Here is a 25202-nt window from a genome sequence, read left to right on the forward strand (position 1 = left end):
GCGGATGACTCTGCAGCACCGAGTGAGAGAACTCCAGGTCCTCCTCAGCCAGGGTGTGTCCCTGACCAAGTAGCAGCTCGGCAAAGTTGTAAAGCCGAGACCCCTCGGGCAGCCGCCCAAGATGAGCCCACCTTCCTTGTGGAATGGGCATTTACATATTTTGGCTGTGGCAGACCTGCCACAGAATGTGCAAGCTGAATTGTACTACACATCCAACTAGCAATCGTCTGCTTAGAAGCAAGAGCACCCAGTTTGTTGGGTGCATACAGGATAACAGCAAGTCAGTTTTCCTGACTCCAGCCGTCCTGGAAACCTATATTTTCAGGGCCCTGACAACATCTAGCAACTTGGAGTCCTCCAAGTCCCTAGTAGCCGCAGGTACCACAATAAGCTGGTTCAGGTGAAACGCTGACACCACCTTAGGGAGAAACTGGGGACGAGTCCGCAGCTCTGCACTGTCCGAATGGACAATCAGATATGGGCTTTTGTGAGACAAAGCCGCAAATTCTGACACTCGCCTGGCCGAGGCCAAGGCCAACATCATGGTCACTTTCCATGTGAGATATTTCAAATCCACAGATTTGAGCGGTTTAAACCAATGTGATTTGAGGAATCCCAGAACTACGTTAAGATCCCACAGTGCCACTGGAGGCACAAAAGGGGGTTGTATATGCAGTACTCCCTTGACAAACTTCTGGACTTCAGGAACTGAAGCCAATTCTTTCTGGAAGAAAATCGACAGGGCCGAAATTTGAACCTTAATGGACCCCAATTTGAGGCCCATAGACACTCCTGTTTGCAGGAAATGCAGGAATCGACCGAGTTGAAATTTCTTCGTGGGGCCTTCCTGGCCTCACACCACGCAACATATTTTCGCCACATGTGGTGATAATGTTGTGCGGTCACCTCCTTCCTGGCTTTGACCAGGGTAGGAATGACCTCTTCCGAAATGCCTTTTTCCCTTAGGATCCGGCGTTCAACCGCCATGCCGTCAAACGCAGCCGCGGTAAGTCTTGGAACAGACATGGTACTTGCTGAAGCAAGTCCCTTCTTAGCGGCAGAGGCCATGAGTCCTCTGTGAGCATCTCTTGAAGTTCCGGGTACCAAGTCCTTCTTGGCCAATCCGGAGCCACGAGTATAGTTCTTACTCCTCTACGTCTTATAATTCTCAGTACCTTAGGTATGAGAAGCAGAGGAGGGAACACATACACCGACTGGTACACCCACGGTGTTACCAGAACGTCCACAGCTATTGCCTGAGGGTCTCTTGACCTGGCGCAATACCTGTCCAGTTTTTTGTTCAGGCGGGACGCCATCATGTCCACCTTTGGTCTTTCCCAACGGTTCACAATCATGTGGAAAACTTCCCGATGAAGTCCCCACTCTCCCGGGTGGAGGTCGTGCTGAGGAAGTCTGCTTCCCAGTTGTCCACTCCCGGAATGAACACTGCTGACAGTGCTATCACATGATTTTCCGCCCAGCGAAGAATCCTTGCAGTTTCTGCCATTGCCCTCCTGCTTCTTGTGCCGCCCTGTCTGTTTACGTGGCGACTGCCGTGATGTTGTCCCACTGGATCAATACCGGCTGACCTTGAAGCAGAGGTCTTGCTAAGCTTAGAGCATTGTAAATTGTTCTTAGCTCCAGTATATTTATGTGGAGAGAAGTCTCCAGACTTGATCACACTCCCTGGAAATTTTTTCCTTGTGTGACTGCTCCCCAGCCTTTCAGGCTGGCATCCGTGGTCACCAGGACCCAGTCCTGAATGCCGAATCTGTGGCCCTTTAGTAGATGAGCACTCTGCAGCCACCACAGAAGAGACACCCTTGTCCTTGGAGACAGGGTTATCCGCTGATGCACCTGAAGATGCGATCCGGACCATTTTCCCAGCAGATCCCACTGAAAAGTTCTTGCGTGGAATCTGCCGAATGGAATCGCTTCGTAAGAAGCCACCATTTTTCCCAGGACCCTTGTGCATTGATGCACTGACACTTGGCCTGGTTTTAGGAGGTTCCTGACTAGCTCGGATAACTCCCTGGCTTTCTCTTCCGGGAGAAACACCTTTTTCTGGACTGTGTCCAGAATCATCCCTAGGAACAGCAGACGTGTCGTCGGAGACAGCTGCGATTTTGGAATATTTAGAATCCACCCGTGCTGTCGTAGAACTACTTGAGATAGTGCTACTCCGACCTCCAACTGTTCTCTGGACCTTGCCCTTATCAGGAGATCGTCCAAGTAAGGGATAATTAAGACGCCTTTTCTTTGAAGAAGAATCATCATTTCGGCCATTACCTTGGTAAAGACCCGGGGTGCCGTGGACAATCCAAACGGCAGCGTCTGAAACTGATAGTGACAGTTTTGTACCACGAACCTGAGGTACCCTTGGTGAGAAGGGCAAATTGGGACATGGAGGTAAGCATCCTTGATGTCCAGGGACACATATAGTCCCCTTCTTTCTGGTTCGCTATCACTGCTCTGAGTGACTCCATCTTGATTTGAACCTTTGTATGTAAGTGTTCAAATATTTCAGATTTAGAATAGGTCTCACCGAGCCGTCTGGCTTCAGTACCACAATATAGTGTGGAATAATACCCCTTTCCTTGTTGTAGGAGGGGTACTTTGATTATCACCTGCTGGGAATACAGCTTGTGAATTGTTTCCAATACTGCCTCCCTGTCGGAGGGAGACGTTGGTAAAGCAAACTTCAGGAACCTGCGAGGGGGAGACGTCTCGAATTTCCAATCTGTACCCCTGGGATACTACTTGTAGGATCCAGGGGTCCACTTGCGAGTAAGCCCACTGCGTGCTGAAACTCTTGAGACGACCCCCCACCGCACCTGTTTGTACGGCCCCAGCGTCATGCTGAGGACTTGGCAGAAGCGGTGGAAGGCTTCTGTTCCTGGGAATAGGCTGCCTGCTGCAGTCTTCTTCCCTTATGGGGACGAAAGGACTGAGGCTGAAAAGACGATGTCTTTTTCTGCTGAGATGTGACTTGGGGTAAAAAGGTGGATTTTCCAGCTGTTGCCGTGGCCACCAGATCCGATGGACCGACCCCAAATAACTCCTCCCCTTTATACGGCAATACTTCCATGTGCCGTTTGGAATCTGCATCACCTGACCACTGTCGTGTCCATAAACATCTTCTGGCAGATATGGACATCGCACTTACTCTTGATGCCAGAGTGCAAATATCCCTCTGTGCATCTCGCATATATAGAAATGCATCCTTTAAATGCTCTATAGTCAATAAAATACTGTCCCTGTCAAGGGTATCAATATTTCCAGTCAGGGAATCCGACCAAGCCACCCCAGCGCTGCCCATCCAGGCTGAGGCGATCGCTGGTCGCAGTATAACACCAGTATGTGTGTATATACTTTTTAGGATATTTTCCAGCCTCCTATCAGTTGGCTCCTTGAGGGCGGCCGTATCTGGAGACGGTAACGCCACTTGTTTTGATAAGCGTGTGAGCGCCTTATCCACCCTAAAGGGTGTTTCCCAACGCGCCATAACTTCTGGCGGGAAAGGGTATACCGCCAATAATTTTCTATCGGGGGAAACCCACGCATCATCACACACTTCATTTAATTTATCTGATTCAGGAAAAACCACATGTAGTTTTTTCACACTCCACATAATACCCTTTTTTGTGGTACTTGTAGTATCAGAAATATGTAACATCTCCTTCATTGCCCTTAACAAGTAACGTGTGGCCCTTTTTAAAGGAAAATACGTTTGTTTCTTCACCGTCGACACTGGAGTCAGTGTCCGTGTCTGTGTCGACCGACTGAGGTAAAAGGACGTTTTAACGCCCCTGACGGTGTTTGAGACGCCTGGACAGGTACTAATTGGTTTGCCGGCCGTCTCATGTCGTCAACCGACCTTGCAGCGTGTTGACATTATCACGTAATTCCTTAAATAAGCCATCCATTCCGGTGTCGACTCCCTAGAGAGTGACATCACCATTACAGGCAATTGCTCCGCCTCCTCACCAACATCGTCCTCATACATGTCGACACACACGTACCGACACACAGCACACACACAGGGAATGCTCTGATAGAGGACAGGACCCCACTAGCCCTTTGGGGAGACAGAGGGATAGTTTGCCAGCACACACCAAAAACGCTATAATTATACAGGGACAACCTTTATATAAGTGTTTTTCCCTTATAGCATTTTATTATATATATACATATCGCCAAATAAGTGCCCCCCCTCTCTGTTTTAACCCTGTTTCTGTAGTGCAGTGCAGGGGAGAGCCTGGGAGCCTTCCCACCAGCATTTCTGTGAGGGAAAATGGCGCTGTGTGCTGAGGAGAATAGGCCCCGCCCCCTTTTCGGCGGGCTTCTTCTCCCGTTTTTCTGAGACCTGGCAGGGGTTAAATACATCCATATAGCCCCCAGGGGCTATATGTGATGTATTTTTAGCCAGAATAAGGTACTATCATTGCTGCCCAGGGCGCCCCCCCCAGCGCCCTGCACCCTCAGTGACCGCTGCTATGAAGTGTGCTGACAACAATGGCGCACAGCTGCAGTGCTGTGCGCTACCTTATGAAGACTGAAAAGTCTTCTGCCGACGGTTTCTGGACCTCTTCACTTTTCGGCATCTGCAAGGGGGTCGGCGGCGCGGCTCCGGGACGAACCCCAGGGTGAGACCTGTGTTCCGACTCCTTCTGGAGCTAATGGTGTCCAGTAGCCTAAGAAGCCAATCCATCCTGCACGCAGGTGAGTTCACTTCTCTCCCCTAAGTCCCTCGATGCAGTGAGCCTGTTGCCAGCAGGACTCACTGAAAATAAAAAACCTAACAAAACTTTTACTCTAAGCAGCTCTTTAGGAGAGCCACCTAGATTGCACCCTTCTCGGCCGGGCACAAAAATCTAACTGGGGCTTGGAGGAGGGTCATAGGGGGAGGAGCCAGTGCACACCACCTGATCCTAAAGCTTTTACTTTTGTGCCCTGTCTCCTGCGGAGCCGCTATTCCCAATGGTCCTGACGGAGTCCCCAGCATTTACTTAGGACGTCAGAGAAATAGTCTTAAATTATACTGTGAAAAAAAAGAAAGGACATATTTTACAGACACACCAGATAACCGGAGATTTGACAACCACTTGACTTCCTTAGCAGACGGCAGTACATACGACCAAAAAGCTGCATTTCCAGTCAAAGTCAGTAAAAGCTTTAGGATGCTGTCACACGGACACTGTTGCTGTTACGGTTTGGCTTCCAGCGCTTTTTCATATGTGCTGCCCTACTGTGAAATGTATTGGTTTTGACTAGAGGGAGTTACACAGGGCAGATGATCTGCTCTGACAACTATAATAAAGCTGCAAGTAGCAGTTAGGAAAATGCGTAAAGAATAGGTGCCCCAATGTCACCTCTGCCCCTGTGATGTGAGAATGGAACCGCACACGTAAGTGAACCAATGATTTTACTAAAAACATGAAAACATAAAAGACAATAAAGAAAGAAAGAAATAAACAAACAGCACACAATACACATAAACAAAGAGTTCAATGAGTAGGCTGACCATATTATCCCTTTAACCTGGAACGCTCATGAATTACACAGGTTCTGTGGCTGGCTGGCTAGAAGCCTGCATTTCACTTGGTTTTAAGCAGCCACAGAACCTGTGTAATTCATGAGTGTCCCATGTTAAAGGGATAATATGGTCAGCCTAAAATTTGAAGCATTTAGGACTGAAAAACTGCTTGAGAAAAAAAAAAGAACCTCATAGAAGTCTATGGCACTCTTATCTGCGATGTCACATGAGCAACCGAACAGCTGCTGGAAATAGTACTATGGAGAACTTTTCATGCAGCTGTGACATAACTTTCCAAGCTATTTGTTTGGGCTGCATAAAAAGCTCTTGTGCGACACTGTCTAGAAACATAAATACGATTATATACAGCTTTTCAGAAATGGTATTTTCATACAAAGCCATCCAATTATTATTATTATTATCCAATTTAACGCTCATGTGTATTGTATCCACGACATGTACACTGCAATTATGGCAAACTGTGCAGTAGAAGGAGGATTCCATTGATAGCAGTGACCCAGGAAATAGGCACTATTAGCCTTTGAGTATACTTGCTTGATCTCCTGGGGACAGATGCATCAAACCTTGGAGAGAGATAATGTGGAGAGAGGTAAAGTACCAATGAATCAGCTTCTGTCATTTTACAGGCTGTGAAAAATGACAGAACCTGATTGGTTGATACTTTATCTCTCCTGAAGGTTTGATACATCCCCCCCCCCCCCCTTCCCCCTGGAATGTCAAAATTTTGGGGAGTTGCAATCCCTCCTGGATTCCATCATCTTATTTAGTGCATGGGAGGGATTAGCTCAATTATGCTGTTCGCTGGCCATATGGCGATGATGAGAACCATAATGGTGCAATAGACGATGCAGCCATGATGACACAAACTGCAGTGACATGCCCCAACACTTCCCCCTCCAGAAAATGCTTTATGGTACTGTGTATATATATATATATATATATATATATATATATATATATATATATATATATTATATTATATATCTATATAATATATCTATATATACACATGATATATAATATATATGTCATTATCTCTGTAGGGGACCCAAAAATGTGAGATTTTGAATTTTGGATAAGAAATACTCAACCTGTATATACATTACAACAGTGGTTCTCAAACCTGCCCTTAGGAACCACAAATAGTAAACTGTGTTCTATAACATCTAAGAAGAGTATTAATTAGTGATTATCTCATTCTGCAAGATTAACACATTCTACGTATTAATTAACCTGTGCCCTTGATTGCAGACAAATTAAGTACATGCAATGTTTGGGGGTGCCAGAAAACAAGTTTGAGACCCAACGCTGCACATTGTGCAGGCTTGTAGTTATGAATTATGAATGCTGAGTTATTATTTGTATTTCAGTGTTTAGTGACCTCTAGCTGAGTTCATTTGTACAAAAGGCATAATCAGGATTCCACTTACTCTTGGCTGTCAATTTCATACCTGCAGTTACAACAAGCTATGTGTTTGTGTCCAAGTTTATTCATTCAGCAGTCCTGGCACACAGCAAATAACAAGGGGGAGGCGGGGTGACTTGTGGTTAATCCATGGCTTTTCCATTCCAAGTGTGCTTCACTCCGTGCAACCCGTGGCTTGGTCCAAACTGCAGCAAAGGGTAAGAGTAGACTAAGTCCTGGAACAAAATCCAGAAACACAGTTACAGTCAGGTAACAAACACATCACCCAGCCTGATCTAGATATTACAATATATATATATATATATATATATATATATATATATATTAATAATTCCATTTTTCTCAGTTATACAAACTAGAAAACATTATTAGATCCAGTTCAAACTTCATAGTTGTAGTTTCACTATGGCAGTATATACTTATGTACAGTATAATGAATTCAGAGACATCATCTTCATCATCATTGACAGATCATCCAACAGCCACCAGATGAACATAAAATCCAATCAAGGCCAAGTCCTTTCTGCTCCTGTCTGGGATCCTGTAGACATTTGACCACATTTGTCATCCACCTAGATATTACTTGGATAAGAGCCCTGAGTCTTCTGATTTTCTATTAAAAAAATATATATAAAAATATTTATTACCATGGATCTGTAAATGTAGCTCAAGGGCAGTAGCAGATTGCCAGTCTCTAGGGGTGCAATACCCCCACCCCCGCTCTTAGATTTCAGGCAGATTGTCTTTTTACCAGTCCTTCTTCCTCCTTTGGCCTCAGAGCCCAAGTCTAGGATCTGAGCCCCTGCCAGGCATATTAATAGAGTTTCTTGATGAGTTACTTGTCAATAAACATGATCTCTTTCCTGCTGCCTCAGGGTATCTGACACCAAGGGACCTGGATGCTGAGAAGGAGGGGATGAACCTTCCCAAAATAGAATAGATGGAGAAAGTATTTAAGAAGGAAACCCTTCTCTGGAGCACCTCACCATTGCCTTGTCTCAGCCCTTCCCACGGACCGTGATCCATCCCCAAGTGAGTACAAGGGGATGATGCTCTGGGTAGTAAAGAAACTGGATGTAAGAAAGGATGCAATGTGCAAGCAATGCTATCTACCAGTATAATGCTGCTTGTGGGTGCAGGCTTGCTAGGACTCAGAGGACGATGATGGAACCCTGGAAGGAAATGTACACATTGTGATAACTGTAATGGTGAATAATGTGTGCAGTATCACGTTGTTAGAGAGCGCTTCCATAGCGGAGCAGAAGATGACCATGTGCGGTTGTGTACAGTGAATGTGATAGACGTATTGGTGATCTGCATACAATAGTATAGCATAGAAGGACAGCGCGGCACAGGATAAGGGGAGTTTACAGTAAAGGGCTGCTGTTATTTACAGGTCTTAATGCAAAGTAATTAGTTTCTTAAATCATTTCACAAATTCCAGCTTTAAGATTAGCATGACTTTGTTTGGGACTGTGGGGGAAACACAATTGATGGCGACTTGTTCGCCTGGCCAAATTCCCATAACACCCGCCGCACTCCACGGCGGCAGGATCTCACTCAAAAGTGTACACCATAGAGTAACAAGCACTTTAAAGTGAATCGGGCTGGGTAAAGGGGGCGAATCGGGAAGCTGATGCCAGCATTTAAATGCTGCGGCAATAGCATTTCGCGCCCCCCCTTTGCTCACAATTGAATTCCTCCCTATACCTCAATTAATGATTCGGACACTTTGCTCTACCTAGTCTATTCTTACAATAAACTCTGCAAGTGTCTCTTCAGGACCAGAAATATCTTTGTACAATATACAGTTAACACATATCTACTAGGACTATAACAAATCACACAGATACAGTACAATTTACAATGAACAGATTAGTGTAATTTATAGGGCTCTTCAAAGTCAAAGAATTAAGTAACCGTTTAAAGACTTATGGTCGCTATCTTGCAATATATGTATAATCTACAATGGGGGATATATTATCACAATAATTATTTGATAATATGTTAAATTGATGAAATCACTATAACTGTGTAGTGTAATAACAATAATATTAATAATGATAACGCAGTGTATATGTTTCTATACATATGTCTACCAATCTTGTATTTTATAGAGCTTGTAAGGGGTGATGTCATGGCTATATCAAGAAATAAAAATGACTGTACTTATTTTTGTGCATATATGTTGATAATGAATGATGATCAGTTGGTTAATGGTCATGGTGATATATTGACAAAACTGTCAACATCAATGTATAATATGTAATATATATATATTTACAAAGATCTTTCTAGAAAAGCTGATCCGATAACAAAAGGATACACCATACTGCAGATTTCTGCATGAACTGCATAAAAATTGCAATACCCAAATATTACATGCTGAACAAATATTCAACATGCATATGTTTATCTAAGAATGCACTTCATGTAGAATAGAGCAGACATATACTCTACAGCTGGTTATGAACAGAATTGCATTGCATAGTCAAATACAGACTACTGTATATAGCTGCACGATCGCTTTAAGGAATGTCAACATGTTCCCGTTTGAAACAGTCAGGTTAATGGTTCCCTATAGGGTAGAAATATGAATATTCAGCAACTGTATTTAATTAATGACTAAGAGCTCTAATGTGCTCTCACAGATAATTCATAGTGAGGTTATGTCTCTACCAGTTCTGTTTGATGCTAAATATTAAGAAGACATAGAGGCTTATGTAATAGCCTGCGAGCTGCAGGCTCTGCAGAAATTCAGGCAAGTCTGCCCGTATTTTTAAAACGGCAATCATTTAAAAGGCAAAACCAGGTTGGTTTTGCCTTTTAAATGATCGTCACTTTAAAAATACAGGCAGACTCGCTGGAATTTCCGCAGAGCCAGCACTTTGCAGGCTATTACATAAGCCCCATAGCCTGAGACTATCAGGAATAGATGAAGGTAATAGAGTTATGCAGCGATGGCAATTGATGAGAGGGATGACAGTTCAGTGTAAGGAGCTAGAAAGGATATGAGTCAAGAGCCTAAGGTGGGCATGTACTAAGCAGTGATAAGTGTGGAGAAATGAGCCAGTGGAGAAGTTGCCCATGGCAACCAATCAGTTGCTCTGTATAATTTTAAAGTATGCAAATTATAAATGTTACTTCAGTGCTGATTGGTTGCCATGGTCAACTTTTCCACTGGCTCGCTTTTCCGTTCTTTTCACTGCTTAGTACATACACCCCTTTATATGGGCAAAAATAACGAGTACAGTGTAGCTTGCAGCCATTGAGTTCTTAAAGTTGAAGATGTTTTGGAGCAGCCAAAATTTAGCAGTGGTACAATTTAGGACAAGTATAAAAAGGGCGAGGTTGGATTCGATTACCTTTGCACAACAACAGCTGGTACTGTGTTAAAGATCTAAAGAGTAGTATTAGATTCAACAGGGATAGTTTGCAAGGTGCAGAAATGATCAAGAGCCAGGGCTGGGCTGACATTTGTGCAGTTAACGCTAAAACAGTGATTGACAACCCTGCACGAAGTTTGGCAGCATTCAGGATCAGACAGCACGCAGGTTATTTTAATGCTAGATGTCCCATGTGTCCTTTCGCCTAAGTTAATTGCTTAACTTTTCTAGCTGGCAGCATATGAACCATTCATTTTAAGATTATAGAACTGGCAAGACGTAACACAAGGTTTTATCTAAATTAGCAATGGTAAAAGATGACTAATAAATGGTCTTGCATAAAGAGATGTTTAATATATAGTTGCAATACTTTTTTGAAGGTGAAAAGATTGGAAGGAGGTAGAAAAAAATCAGAAAAAATAGTACTCCAACTTATGTAGGGTTAATATTTATTCACCATGTAGAACTGATATGGCATTTTAGGGGTACATATGATATCCCGGCTGTCACTATATCGGCAGCGACATCCCGCTTGCCGGAATCCCGTCAGCAAGTCTCCTCGCAGACTCGCTTCACTCGACACAGGTTCTATTCTATTGGGTCCACGCCACCAACCAAGTGGGAATACCGGGTAGGTGTCGGGATTCCGGCTGTTAGTAAAATGCCGACTGTCGGGATTCCGGCGTTGATCTCCTGAACGCCCCGGATCCCAACAGCCGGTATATTGACTGCATCCCTTTTAGGGTAGTAGTATTCCATTACTCATATAGGTCTGCCTTCCAGCTGCCATCACCAAATGCCAAGCAGCCTGCCCACGAGAATGTATAATGCTGAGTCCAGATAAAAAGCAGCACAAGGGGCTGTATGAACAGTAACAAAAACACACAAGATAAATGTTGAAACAACCATAATAAATAAAGCTTTGGATACAGACCGGATAGATTGTATCTGAGAGTCGTCCAGCTGCTAAAGTACTTTAACTGTCAGATACTTCTCTAAAGAGCTAATGATCTTCAAGTTGTACATAATAATATCACTGGATTTACTCCCTCCAAGTTCTTAAACATAAGTGCGATGTGATTAAAGGCCACTAAAAAAATCAGATAGACTAATATACAAAGTAGGCGAAGAAAAATAAATCTGAGAAGCTATAACACAGTAGGGTTATAATAACTCTATAGAATAGATTAAGGCAAGGTTGACAACCCTGAACCTTTTCTAGAAAAATATATTCCCAAAAGCAGATTAAAATTCATTAGTAAATATTACGGTATTGTTTTGTATCAGAAATGTTTCCCTTGGTCTAAAACCTCTTTTACCTTTACTAGATTATCACTGCATGTAAACAATGACTTACTTTTTCTCCAGAACTGTACAATAGGACCACTAAGTTAAGAATACAAATTGTCTTCATGCTCATCTGTGATAAAGTGCTTGTGGGAGAGCTATTGTCCTATACACACAAGGACAATGTACAATAGTTATCCTGCACTTCAAAAAATATATATTATGCTGCATATCCCTTACTGGGGAGACACAGAATCTTGGGGACACAATAGCAAAATTTTGATGGGGTCCCCATTTTTATAGGGAGGAGCACCTTCCACTTATTAAGCTCCTTTTTTGAAATGACTGTAGCCGCCATACAGTATGTGCTGCTGCTGTGTTCTGGCAAATAGCACAGCGACCACAGTCACCACTGAGCCTAATAACTGCCGCAACCCCTGCTGTCTTGGCACTTATTGTACATACTTGATCGCATTGGTATGGGTTTCCTAGAAACGTGCCTCTATATATATGTGCGTGTGTATGTATGTTGTGTATATATATATATATATATATATATATATATATTCAGTATACACACACACACACACACACATATATATATATATATATATATACATACATACAACTAAACAACAATAACCCAAACTCGCGCTATATAGGATTTGGCAGCACCTCATAAGAAAGTCTCCCTGCTAGTGGGAGATATACAGAGATAATGGATAAAAGTATTCAGAGGGCGCACTATGACTTCAACTCCAAATATTGGAAACCAGCATGAACCGAGTAGCTATATTTTTTAATCAAACATTAAAAACATTAAAATCATACAGAAGTATAATAGTTCATAAGCACATTATTCATTTGTACATGTGTGACACTTTATAAATACTATCATAAACCCAGCGCGTTTCGTCCTATAAGGACTTCATCAGGGGTACAGTTCGTAGTATGGATATCTGATCTCCCCCAAACCATTGAAGACAGTTTATTATTGACTATGGGCACTTTCTGAACTCAAATATATTTCCACCATACTCTACATGGAAGACCTTTGATGTTTGAGTATCATTTAATAGTACCACACATCAAATACCTTTATTAACAGTGGAATACGGTTATCACTAATAATAAACCTTATGGTTACACGGGACCCACCCGAAACAGTATCCATACTACGAACTGTACCCCTGATGAAGTCCTTATAGGACGAAACGCGTTGGGTTTATGATAGTATTTATAAAGTGTCACACATGTACAAATGAATAATGTGCTTATGAACTATTATACTTCTGTATGATTTTAATGTTTTTTATGTTTGATTAAAAAATATAGCTATTCGGTTCATGCTGGTTTCCAATATTTGGAGTTGAAGTCATAGTGCGCCCTCTGAATACTTTTATCCATATATATATATATATATATATATATATACATACATAAAGTGTATTGTAATGGTCAGTCCGGCACTCCACTTACATAAATAGTAGCAGCCCCGGTACCTTCAGTATACGTGCAATACAGGTAGAAATAATGCTGCGGCACCCAGGGTCTTAGATGAAAAAGATGTGTATTACACACAAGGAGTCGTCACATCGAGTTCCAAAAGTCCCAAAACGTTGGAATTCGATGCAACGACTTCTTGTGTGTAATTCTTGTGTGTGTCTCACAGACGCCAGACCTCACGGCAGTGTCCACCCACCTCACTTGCTGGAGCTGGGTGGACGCTGCCGTGAGCGGTGCAGCTGTGACACATCCTCCTGCAGCGCTGTGCTGTAGCGCTGCTCTCCCCTGTCTGCCCGCGGCTCTCCCCCGTCTCCCCGTGGCTCTCCCCCCTCTCCTCCTCTAAGGTCCCTCATCTCAGTCCTACATTTTGTTTATGTCGGACTGAGATGGTCGGAAACCGGGCCAAATCCTGTCGAATTTGGCCCCGTTTCCCTCAAAAGTACGTGAATCGGCAGCTATACCACCAATTCACGTACTATTCAACAAGTCGAATTCCCTGACTTGTCGAATAAAAATAGCAGGGACTGAATAGATCGAATCACGATTCAACCTTAAAAAGTCGAAAACTGACGTATTTTTGACAGACGGCAGCTTTCGACCCTGATTGAATATACCCCCTATGTGTGTATGTATTTATGGGTGTGGATCATAGGGTCGACAGTAACTAGGTTGACAGTCAGTAGGTCGACAACTATTGGTGGACAGTGACTAGGTCGACAGCTTAAATAAGTTTACACGGTCATTAGGTCGACATGAAAAAGTCGACATGGAAAAAGGTCGACATGAGTGTTTTTTTTTTTTTGGGTGTCATTTTCTCTGTAAAGTGACCGGGAACCCCAATTAGTGAACCGTATCCCCTCGCATGGCTTCGGGCAAAGTGGCTCGCTCTGCTACCGCTGCGCTTGGCACAGGTTTCTATTCGTGGATCGTTAAGTATGAAAAAGTTTTAAAAAAAATGAAGAAAAAAAACGCGAAAAACTCATGCCGAACTTGTCCTTGTCGACCTAGTGACCATGTCGACCTATAGACCGTCAAACTAATGCATGTCGACCAATAGTGGTCGACCTAAGTGCTGTCGACCGAAAGACCGGATCCCGTATTTACTTAATGGTCCATGGTCCATTAAGGAGCAGATATATAGTCTATTACTTCCAGGTGAATATTTAGCAAATAATAAATAGTTGCCCAAGTAGATGAGTGTGGTCTACGTATATTGCGGTTTGTACTCCATAAATATACTGCTCCTCTCCCAGGTGCCAGCTGCCTGTGCCAGAGGAAGAGTGATGCCAACACAGACTAGGGGAGGGGTAGACAGGATACAATTACCAGTAAGTGTAGAACACCCGGTGTCCTGTGTTGTCAGCAAATTGCTGTAGAAGAAAACTCTGCTTGGCAGACACAATGAGACCCATAGCATCTCTCCCTTGTCTGAGTCACACTGTTGCAGAGAAAATAGCCTCCGCTCATCCAGGAAAGGATCAGCACTTTTGCATTAAATGGGCAATCCTGACATTTCTCAGTGTGTGCGTCACACTTTATAATCTGAGCAATGTGTGAAGTAGTCAGGGACATGTCACATGGCTAGAATGAGACTTTTTTTTTATCTTTATCTTTTCCCATCAAAAAAATAAATAAATCTTTTTTTCAAGGAACTAAAAATCTGCTTGATAAAAAAAAAAAAATCTATAATAGGCAAGAAAATCGTATTAGAACATCAGAAGCTTTGCTAGGCCCTAGTACTAAATGTCAGAGGCCAAGATCATTTTAAATGCTGATTCCCCTCCCCCCACACTCCCCCATTTATTTATTGCAGCATTCGACTTGTATTATTATACTGCATGCACGCAGGACTTGGTAGGAGTGACTCGCTCAGCTGTCAGATAGGCCTCAGGTCTTCGAGAAGCCCAATAATGGACATTTATGTTGAATAGATTTGTATATATATATATATATATATATACACCCCTGTGATGTCATACATTGTGACGTTTCACACAGGTGGAACATTGTGGAACTATGGGAATGGTACACAGAGGCTGATGCACAGGGAAGGCTTGTTTTAAGAAGTCCTCCCTGCACATCAGCCCGCTGCAGTTTTACAGCCTGGTGCAGCTCTCCTGGTATTGGCAGTATGAGCCAGGGGTGGCCCCCCCTCTCTGTAAGGGCCCGGGACACCAGTCCCCACCATCCCCCCTTGATGGCTGCCCCGTGTATATATCATCTAAATAAAATTATTGCAGCTTAACAAAACCCTATATGTAAAAAGGCCGTACACACTTTTTGAGACAAACCCCCTCACCCCAGGGCTAATGAGGACTGCCATCAGAGTGTGACAGAGTCAGCCAGTAATGTATGCTATGCAGTATGTGATGAAACACAACCTAACCACTACAGCCAATGCTGCAAAATTAAGAGCTACTGTAAGAAAAACTAATCAATGAGACAGAATTCTCCACTGTGCTTTAATGTAGCTGTGAGAAAATGATTTATGCTAAAAGCATAAAGATCGTATCAGTGAATATATAAGAGGTTTAAAATAAGAATTTACTTACCGATAATTCTATTTCTCGGAGTCCGTAGTGGATGCTGGGGTTCCTGAAAGGACCATGGGGAATAGCGGCTCCGCAGGAGACAGGGCACAAAAAAGTAAAGCTTTACTAGGTCAGGTGGTGTGCACTGGCTCCTCCCCCTATGACCCTCCTCCAGACTCCAGTTAGGTACTGTGCCCGGACGAGCATACACAATAAGGGAGGCATTTTGAATCCCGGGTAAGACTCATACCAGCCACACCAATCACACCGTACAACTTGTGATCTAAACCCAGTTAACAGTATGACAACAGAAAGGGCCTCTTAAAGATGGCTCCTTAACAATAACCCGAATTAGTTAACAATAACTATGTACAAGTATTGCAGATAATCCGCACTTGGGATGGGCGCCCAGCATCCACTACGGACTCCGAGAAATAGAATTATCGGTAAGTAAATTCTTATTTTCTCTATCGTCCTAAGTGGATGCTGGGGTTCCTGAAAGGACCATGGGGATTATACCAAAGCTCCCAAACGGGCGGGAGAGTGCGGATGACTCTGCAGCACCGAATGAGAGAACTCCAGGTCCTCCTTTGCCAGGGTATCAAATTTGTAAAATTTTACAAACGTGTTCTCCCCCGACCACGTAGCTGCTCGGCAGAGTTGTAATGCCGAGACCCCTCGGGCAGCCGCCCAAGATGAGCCCACCTTCCTTGTGGAGTGGGCTTTTACAGTTTTAGGCTGTGGCAGGCCTGCCACAGAATGTGCAAGTTGAATTGTGTTACAAATCCAACGAGCAATCGACTGCTTAGAAGCAGGTGCGCCCAACTTGTTGGGTGCATACAATATAAACAGCGAGTCAGATTTTCTGACTCCAGCCGTCCTTGCAATGTATATTTTTAAGGCTCTGACAACGTCCAACAACTTGGAGTCCTCCAAGTCGCTAGTGGCCGCAGGCACCACAATAGGTTGGTTCAGATGAAATGCTGATACCACTTTAGGGAGAAAATGCGGACGAGTCCGCAGTTCTGCCCTATCCGAATGGAAGATTAGATAAGGACTTTTATAAGATAAAGCCGCCAATTCAGATACTCTCCTGGCAGAGGCCAGGGCTAGTAACATAGTCACTTTCAATGTGAGATATTTCAAATCCACCTTTTTCAATGGTTCAAACCAATGGGATTTGAGGAAATCTAAAACTACATTTAGATCCCACGGTGCCACCGGAGGCACCACAGGAGGCTGTATATGCAGTACTCCCTTGACAAAAGTCTGGACCTCAGGGACAGAGGCCAATTCTTTTTGGAAGAATATTGACAGGGCCGAAATTTGAACCTTAATGGATCCCAATTTGAGACCCATAGATAATCCTGATTGCAGGAAATGTAGGAAACGACCCAGTTGGAATTCCTCCGTCGGAACCCTCCGATCCTCGCACCACGCTACATATTTTCGCCAAATGCGGTGATAATGTTTCACGGTGACTTCCTTCCGTGCCTTAATCAAGGTAGGAATGACTTCTTCTGGAATGCCTTTCCCTTTTAGGATCTGGCGTTCAACCGCCATGCCGTCAAACGCAGCCGCGGTAAGTCTTGAAAAAGACAGGGACCCTGCTGTAGCAGGTCCCTTCTCAGAGGTAGAGGCCACGGTTCGTCCGTGAGCATCTCTTGAAGTTCCGGATACCAAGTCCTTCTCGGCCAATCCGGAACCACTAGTATTGTTCTTACTCTTCTTTGCCGTATGATCTTCAATACCTTTGGTATGAGCGGCAGAGGAGGAAACACATACACTGACTGGTACACCCAAGGAGTTACCAGTGCGTCCACAGCTATTGCCTGTGGATCTCTTGACCTGGCGCAATATTTGTCCAGTTTCTTGTTGAGGCGAGACGCCATCATGTCTACAATTGGTCTTTCCCAACGGTCTATTAACATGTTGAAGACTTCTGGATGTAGACCCCACTCTCCCGGATGAAGATCGTGTCTGCTGAGGAAGTCTGCTTCCCAGTTGTCCACGCCCGGGATGAACACTGCTGACAGTGCTATCACGTGATTCTCCGCCCAGCGAAGAATCTTGGCAGCTTCTGCCATTGCACTCCTGCTTCTTGTGCCGCCCTGCCTGTTTACATGGGCGACCGCCGTGATGTTGTCCGACTGAATCAACACCGGCTTTCCTTGCAGGAGAAGTTCCGCCTGGCTTAGAGCATTGTAGATTGCTCTTAGTTCCAGAATGTTTATGTGAAGAGACTTTTCCAGACTCGTCCATACTCCCTGGAAGTTTCTTCCTTGTGTGACTGCTCCCCAGCCTCTCAGGCTGGCGTCCGTGGTCACCAGGATCCAATCCTGAATGCCGAATCTGCGGCCTTCTAATAGGTGAGCCTTCTGCAACCACCACAGAAGTGACACCCTTGTCTTTGGTGACAGGGTTATTCGCAGGTGCATCTGCAGATGCGACCCTGACCATTTGTCCAACAGATCCCTTTGGAATATTCTTGCATGGAATCTGCCGAATGGAATTGCTTCGTAAGAAGCCACCATTTTTCCCAGGACTCTTGTGCATTGATGTACTGACACTTTTCCTGGTTTTAGGAGGTTCCTGACCAGATCGGATAACTCCTTGGCTTTTTCCTCTGGAAGGAAAACCTTTTTCTGAACCGTGTCCAGAATCATTCCTAGGAACAGCAGACGAGTTGTCGGGATTAAATGGGATTTTGGAATATTCAGAATCCACCCGTGTTGTCTTAGCACCTCTTGAGATAGTGCTAAAGCTGTCTCCAGCTGTTCTCTGGACCTTGCCCTTATTAGGAGATCGTCCAAGTATGGGATAACTAATACGCCTTTTCTTCGAAGAAGAATCATCATCTCGGCCATTACCTTGGTAAAGACCCGAGGCGCCGTGGACAATCCGAACGGCAGCGTCTGAAACTGATAGTGACAGTTTTGAACAATGAACCTGAGGTACCCCTGGTGTGCGGGGTAAATCGGAACGTGTAGATACGCATCCTTGATGTCCAAGGATACCATAAAGTCCCCTTCTTCCAGGTTCGCTATCACTGCTCTGAGTGACTCCATCTTGAACTTGAACTTTTTTATGTAGAGGTTCAAGGACTTCAGATTTAGAATAGGCCTTACCGAGCCATCCGGCTTCGGTACCACAAATAGAGTGGAATAATACCCCTTTCCTTGTTGTAATAGGGGTACTTTGACTATCACCTGCTGAGCGTACAGCTTGTGAATGGCTTCCAACACCCTCTCCCTTTCGGAAGAGACGGTTGGTAAGGCAGACTTCAGGAAACGATGAGGAGGATCCGTCTCTAATTCCAACCTGTACCCCTGAGATATTATCTGCAGGATCCAGGGGTCTACCTGCGAGTGAGCCCACTGCGCGCTGTAATTTTTGAGACGGCCCCCCACTGTCCCCGAGTCCGCTTGAGAGGCCCCAGCGTCATGCTGAGGTTTTTGCAGGAGCCGGGGAGGGCTTCTGTTCCTGGGAAGGAGCTGCCTGTTGGTGTCTCTTCCCTCTTCCTCTGCCTCGTGGCAGGTACGACAAGCCCTTTGCTCTCTTATTTTTGTAGGAGCGAAAAGGCTGCGGTTGAAAGGTCGGTGCCTTTCTCTGTTGGGGAGTGACTTGAGGTAAAAAAGTGGATTTCCCGGCAGTAGCCGTGGCCACCAAGTCTGATAGACCAACTCCAAATAACTCCTCCCCTTTATACGGCAAAACCTCCATGTGACGTTTTGAATCCGCATCGCCTGTCCACTGTCGTGTCCATAAGGCTCTTCTGGCTGAAATGGACATAGCACTCACCCGAGATGCCAGTGTGCAAATATCCCTCTGTGCATCACGCATATAGATAAATGCATCCTTTATTTGTTCTAACGACAGTAAAACATTGTCCCTATCTAGGGTATCAATATTTTCAATCAGGGATTCTGACCAAACTACTCCAGCACTGCACATCCAGGCAGTTGCTATAGCTGGTCGTAGTATAACACCTGCATGTGTGTATATATTCTTTTGAATAACTTCCATCTTTCTATCTGATGGATCCTTAAGTGCGGCCGTCTCAGGAGAGGGTAACGCCACTTGTTTGGATAAGCGTGTGAGCGCCTTGTCCACCTTAGGGGGTGTTTCCCAGCGCGCCCTAACCTCTGGCGGGAAAGGGTATAATGCCAATAACTTTTTTGAAATTATCAACTTTTTATCAGGAGCAACCCACGCTTCATCACACACGTCATTTAATTCTTCTGATTCAGGAAAAACTGTTTGTAGTTTTTTCACACCATACATAATACCCTGTTTTACGGTATCTGTAGTATCAGCTAAATGTAACGTCTCCTTCATTGCCAAAATCATATAACGTGTGGCCCTACTGGAAAATACGTTTGAATTTCTACCGTCGTCACTGGAATCAGTGCCCGTGTCTGGGTCTGTGTCGACCGACTGAGGCAAAGGGCGTTTTACAGCCCCTGACGGTGTTTGAGGCGCCTGGACAGGCATTAATTGATTGTCCGGCCGCCTCATGTCCTCAACTGACTGTTTAAGGGAAGATAAACCATCACGTAATTCCACAAATAAAGGCATCCATTCTGGTGTCGACCCCCTGGGGGGTGACATCTGCATATTTGGCAATTGCTCCGCCTCCACACCAATATCGTCCTCATACATGTCGACACCACGTACCGACACACACCGCAAACTCACAGGGAATGCTCTAATGAAGACAGGACCCACTAGCCCTTTTGGGGAGACAGAGGGAGAGTCTGCCAGCACACACCACAAAGCGCTATATATACAAGGGATATCCTTATATTAAGTGCTCCCTTATAGCTGCTTTAATATATATATATATAGCCATTAATGTGCCCCCCCTCTCTGTTTTACCCTGTTTCTGTAGTGCAGTGCAGGGGAGAGACCTGGGAGCCGTTCTGACCAGCGGAGCTGTGACAGAAAATGGCGCCGTGTGCTGAGGAGATAGGCCCCGCCCCTTTTTCGGCGGGTTCTTCTCCCGCTATTTTTCCAGTCAGGCAGGGGTTAAATATCTCCATATAGCCCCTATGGGCTATATGTGAGGTATTTTTAGCCTTGTATAAGGTTTATATTTGCCTCTCAGAGCGCCCCCCCCCAGCGCTCTGCACCCTCAGTGACTGCCCAGTGAAGTGTGCTGAGAGGAAAATGGCGCACAGCTGCAGTGCTGTGCGCTACCTTATGAAGACTGAGGAGTCTTCAGCCGCCGGTTTCCGGACCTCTTCACGCTTCAGCATCTGCAAGGGGGTCGGCGGCGCGGCTCCGGGACCGGACTCCACGGCTGGGCCTGTGTTCGATCCCTCTGGAGCTAATGGTGTCCAGTAGCCAAGCAGCAAATCCACTCTGCATGCAGGTGAGTTTACTACTTTCCCCCTAAGTCCCACGTTGCAGTGATCCTGTTGCCAGCAGGACTCACTGTAAAGAAAAAAAAAACCTAAACTAAACTTTCTCTAAGCAGCTCTTTAGGAGAGCCACCTAGATTGCACCCTTCTCGTTCGGGCACAAAATCTAACTGGAGTCTGGAGGAGGGTCATAGGGGGAGGAGCCAGTGCACACCACCTGACCTAGTAAAGCTTTACTTTTTTGTGCCCTGTCTCCTGCGGAGCCGCTATTCCCCATGGTCCTTTCAGGAACCCCAGCATCCACTTAGGACGATAGAGAAATACTATTTAACCCTCTCACCGCATTCTGTAGTTGCCCCCCAATCATTAGGATGGCTGGCATTGGTGGCCTTTACTATAAAGCATACCTAGCTGCATCGCTGACCTAAGCCATTGTGTCCCAAACACTGGGTATAATGTGACACTGGTAAATGCTCAGGTGACTGGCAGTTTGCCCTGTGGCTTTCAGCCAGTGGTTTCATGCTCAGCTAGCCCCCCCCTTCCCTCACACTCTGTCACAGGAGATTGCGTGCCTGCAAGCAGCCGCAGATAGGTTGGCTGCCCCTTGGAAGTGATGAGTCCATCAGAATATACCCTGCTCTAACTCTGTCCCACTCTCTTCCAGATCCAGAGCCGCAATGCCTGCTATGACCGATGTCCTTGTTGCTGCTGATATCACAAAGGCTGTGGGGGCCTTTGCAGGTAGGATATGTTATGCAGTGTGTGTGCTTGTGTGGGATGAAAGCTATTTAATCAATTAAAACATTTGAATGAAAAGTATGTGACTTTATAATAGGATGCTTTACAATGGCACATACCACTATGCTGCAGGAAAGCTAAGTAACTCTTTAGTGCCCACCTGGTCCTGCTAACGCTGCTTTCAGAACTTTATGCAGCACTTTTGATGCTTGCAGTAACATCAATTCAAAATATGAAAACTTTATGCAGTATAAACACTAGCCGGTGATACAGATTGTGTACTATGCTAGATTTTAAGGCTGTTTTTTTAGTTTTAATGAAAAAGAGTATTCCATTTAAAAAATCAAGTAGCACTTTAAAATGATGGTTGTCCTTGGGCAACCTCTGCCAAGTTTTATTGCCCAAATTGCGGCATTCACTTCCCATGGTCCCCTCCCATCTTTCTCCCTATTACTTATCTCCACTCTTTGCTTTTTCTTGCTGACTACTGCATCCTATCCTCTCTCCTCCCATCTCTCTCTTCTTCTTTTGTGGAAATCTCTCCATCTGTCCTTCACAACTGGTTATTTGGGTATAAATCTGCACAAAAAGTGGGCCATTAGGCTGCGTTCACTCTAAAGGAACATCCGATTAACATCTTTAGATCACAGAGAATTGCAGCCTAAGGGACACCACGCTTTTATTGTTCCCAGAAAGCAATTAAAGATGAAATGATGCAAGAGACACATTCAGCCCAGATTATGATACGCTGTAAATTGTGTCACATAAAATAATAAGCCTTCTCATGTTACCTAGAGCATGACATTTAATAAAATATCTTATTTTGGAAAGTTTGTGTAAAAATATCTTGCAGAGAAAAAAGAAATTTCCTTGGAATTCCTATGCAGCAAAATTATGCAGGTGTAGAGTATACTGACACTGCATAAACAGTGACGTTCTAGGAAGCTATAACATGCCAAAATCTATGTGCATTTTAAAGCAATTTTTATTAATATTTAATATTTTATTTTTACTATTTTAATATTAGCTTAATCAATAAGTGACAATGGACCATAATTTCAGTGAGTTGTGTCCTAAATAAAGCTAAAGCAAAGCACTTTTAAACCGTATTACCAAAATATAATTCTACTAACTTTATCCATATTTAGAACCATATACAAGAATAGTTCTGTTCGGACCTGTTTTCAGTGACATCATATACCTAGGCTTGCTCCTGCTGTATAATATCACACATGACTCAGCATTATGAGAGATGTAATCTAGTAACAGTTGTAGTGGCAAGGCGTTCTCTCCATATAGTAAATAAACCTGTAATATTGTATAAGCTTGTGCTAGCAATATTGATATACAGTATGATTCTTGTCCTCATGATTTTTATATTTGCCTTGTTATTTTTTTCCAAATCAAGACTTTATTTTTTTTTTGGGGGGGGGGGGTTTCCAGACAACGATTGTACCTATATTTTGTACCTATCTATCTATCTATCTATCTATCTATCTATCTATCTATCTATCTATCTATCTATCGAATTTGATAGTTTTACAATCAATCAATACATGGGGGAAGTGGCAGTACAGTATATCATATTTCCGCATGCAGAGTCACTTCAGTCATTGTATATATAGTCTTTATTAAGTTATATTCAAAGGCCAATGGCTGAACCACCTGTAACCGTTGTCATTTTTCACTGGTTATGGATATTCATAAATAAAACAAAATAAATATGTACCCAATTGTATTCTGGTCTCTCACCTTGCATGGATTTACTGAAGAATAGTAACTCATTGTCATGCACCAGGATATAGTATACACGGGATCTTAATATGTGCATTAACTCTGTAGCCTGCTGCTTTTAAATAGTCACTGAATTCCACTGCGACTTCTAATATCCCTATAATTTACAGAAAAGCGTACAAGCATATATGCTATACCAGTGCTTCTCAAATCCAGTCCTCTGGACACACTAACAGTGCATGTTTTCCTAGTCTTCTTGCTGAATCACAGATGTATTCATTTGTAAATGATAGAATTTAAAAGATTCACAGGTGGTTATAATTTATTCCACTTGTGATTCTACAAGGAGACCTGGAAAACATGGTAGGGTTAGGGATAGGGAAGAGTTCCTGCCCGACACTGATACAAGGGGCAAGTTAATACCCCACTAAACCACCAGGGAATGTTTGTCGACAGTTCAGCATGTCGACATGTAATCCATGTAGACATGATAAATGTCGACTGGTCATTGTCACACCCAACCCACACAGACATACACATTATAAACTAATAGCATGCCAATTTGAATTTCAATGAAACGGGGTCGTTTTTTGTTTCCAGTTTATTATGGTTTATGCTGAAATCACGTCTTTGCATTTTTCCCTCTAGTATGGGAGACACTGGTGAAAGTGAAGTAAAATTGTAGTTATTTGAGACTTCCAAAGACAGTTGTTTCCTTACTTTGCTCTCATAATGAATCCATAATCTGAATCCCTCTAATATACTTGAATCTGTCATCCACTATCTGGTCTCTTGTTTCACAACAGCTGCCGATTCTTTTAACTACAAGAAATTCTTTGAATTGGTCGGACTAAAGAACAAGAGCAAAGATGTCATGAAAAAGGTTTTCCAAATTCTGGATCAAGACCAGAGTGGATTTATTGAGGAGGATGAGCTCTGGTAGGTTAATGGACATATTCTATAACATTTTCACAGACACATATAGAACATTTAATATGTACTCTTCAGTATGCTGGATCTTTTAATAGACACCATTACTAACATCTTTCCACTTTAAGAAATCGTGGGCCGCATAAAGACATGCTATAAAAAAATCCTGTAGGCTAATGGAATATAATGTCCAGCAATGTAGCATGGCAATATGCAATTCTAATGCTCTGGGTAATGTTCATATGCCCAAGAAGATTCTGGTGAAACTTTGCTCAAATCCAGATTTTCAGCAGTACACGTAGGTCCTGATTCAGAGTTGTACGCTAATTCTGATGCAGCTGTAAATGTGTACTCAAATATTGTGAAAATAAATGCCACTGCCACTTGGATTTGTATTGAGACGGCCACTGGCGGCTTTGTGAGTCCCAGCGACTGTGTACAAAGATGCGGTGACGGCAGCAGATCAGTCGATTATCGAACTTGTGAGTGGCGTATGGCTGTGCAGCATGGGTGCAGGAAGTGATATGTCGGAGCCATTGTTACTGTGTACGGGATTGCAGACGCAGGCTAAGACATGTCTTGAAAATGGTCTTGACACATCAACATTTTTGCCGCCACTCCTAGGTAAATTACATCCCCCAAACGCTCCCTGACTGTCAATCACTCTGCGAATAAATCCTCTCTGCAACGTTGTGATAAAGCTAACTTTTTATCGTATATAAAACACTTTAAGAGGTCTAAGAA

At 43.8% G+C, this 25202-nt stretch overlaps 2 protein-coding genes across 10 annotated transcripts in view; one reads left to right on the forward strand and one right to left on the reverse strand.

Moving 5' to 3' along the window:
- Window positions 1-25202, reverse strand: part of NCF4 (neutrophil cytosolic factor 4) — a 554470-nt gene that overhangs the window by 357641 nt on the left and 171627 nt on the right. For 3 of the 6 annotated variants that reach the window (XM_063940666.1, XM_063940671.1, XM_063940670.1), the window contains exons 1-2: window positions 7631-7859; window positions 7009-7198 (exon numbers count right to left, since the gene is read on the reverse strand). In XM_063940666.1, the coding sequence (XP_063796736.1) occupies window positions 7009-7052 (44 nt within the window). In that variant the 5' untranslated portion in view covers window positions 7053-7198; window positions 7631-7859. Of the gene's footprint in view, window positions 1-7008; window positions 7199-7410; window positions 7585-7630; window positions 7860-25202 lie in introns of those variants that run through there. The other 3 variants (XM_063940669.1, XM_063940667.1, XM_063940668.1) reach the window with 3 other exon arrangements.
- PVALB (parvalbumin) overlaps window positions 7911-25202 on the forward strand; it is a 408212-nt gene continuing 390920 nt past the window's right edge. The window contains exons 1-3 of one of the 4 annotated variants that reach the window (XM_063940672.1): window positions 7911-8015; window positions 21721-21797; window positions 24335-24467. In XM_063940672.1, the coding sequence (XP_063796742.1) occupies window positions 21734-21797; window positions 24335-24467 (197 nt within the window). In that variant the 5' untranslated portion in view covers window positions 7911-8015; window positions 21721-21733. The remainder of the gene's footprint in view (window positions 8016-21720; window positions 21798-24334; window positions 24468-25202) is intronic. The other 3 variants (XM_063940673.1, XM_063940674.1, XM_063940675.1) reach the window with 3 other exon arrangements.

The sequence above is a fragment of the Pseudophryne corroboree genome, chromosome 9 (genome assembly GCF_028390025.1).
Source record: "Pseudophryne corroboree isolate aPseCor3 chromosome 9, aPseCor3.hap2, whole genome shotgun sequence".
NCBI classification, from domain to species: Eukaryota; Metazoa; Chordata; class Amphibia; order Anura; family Myobatrachidae; genus Pseudophryne; species Pseudophryne corroboree.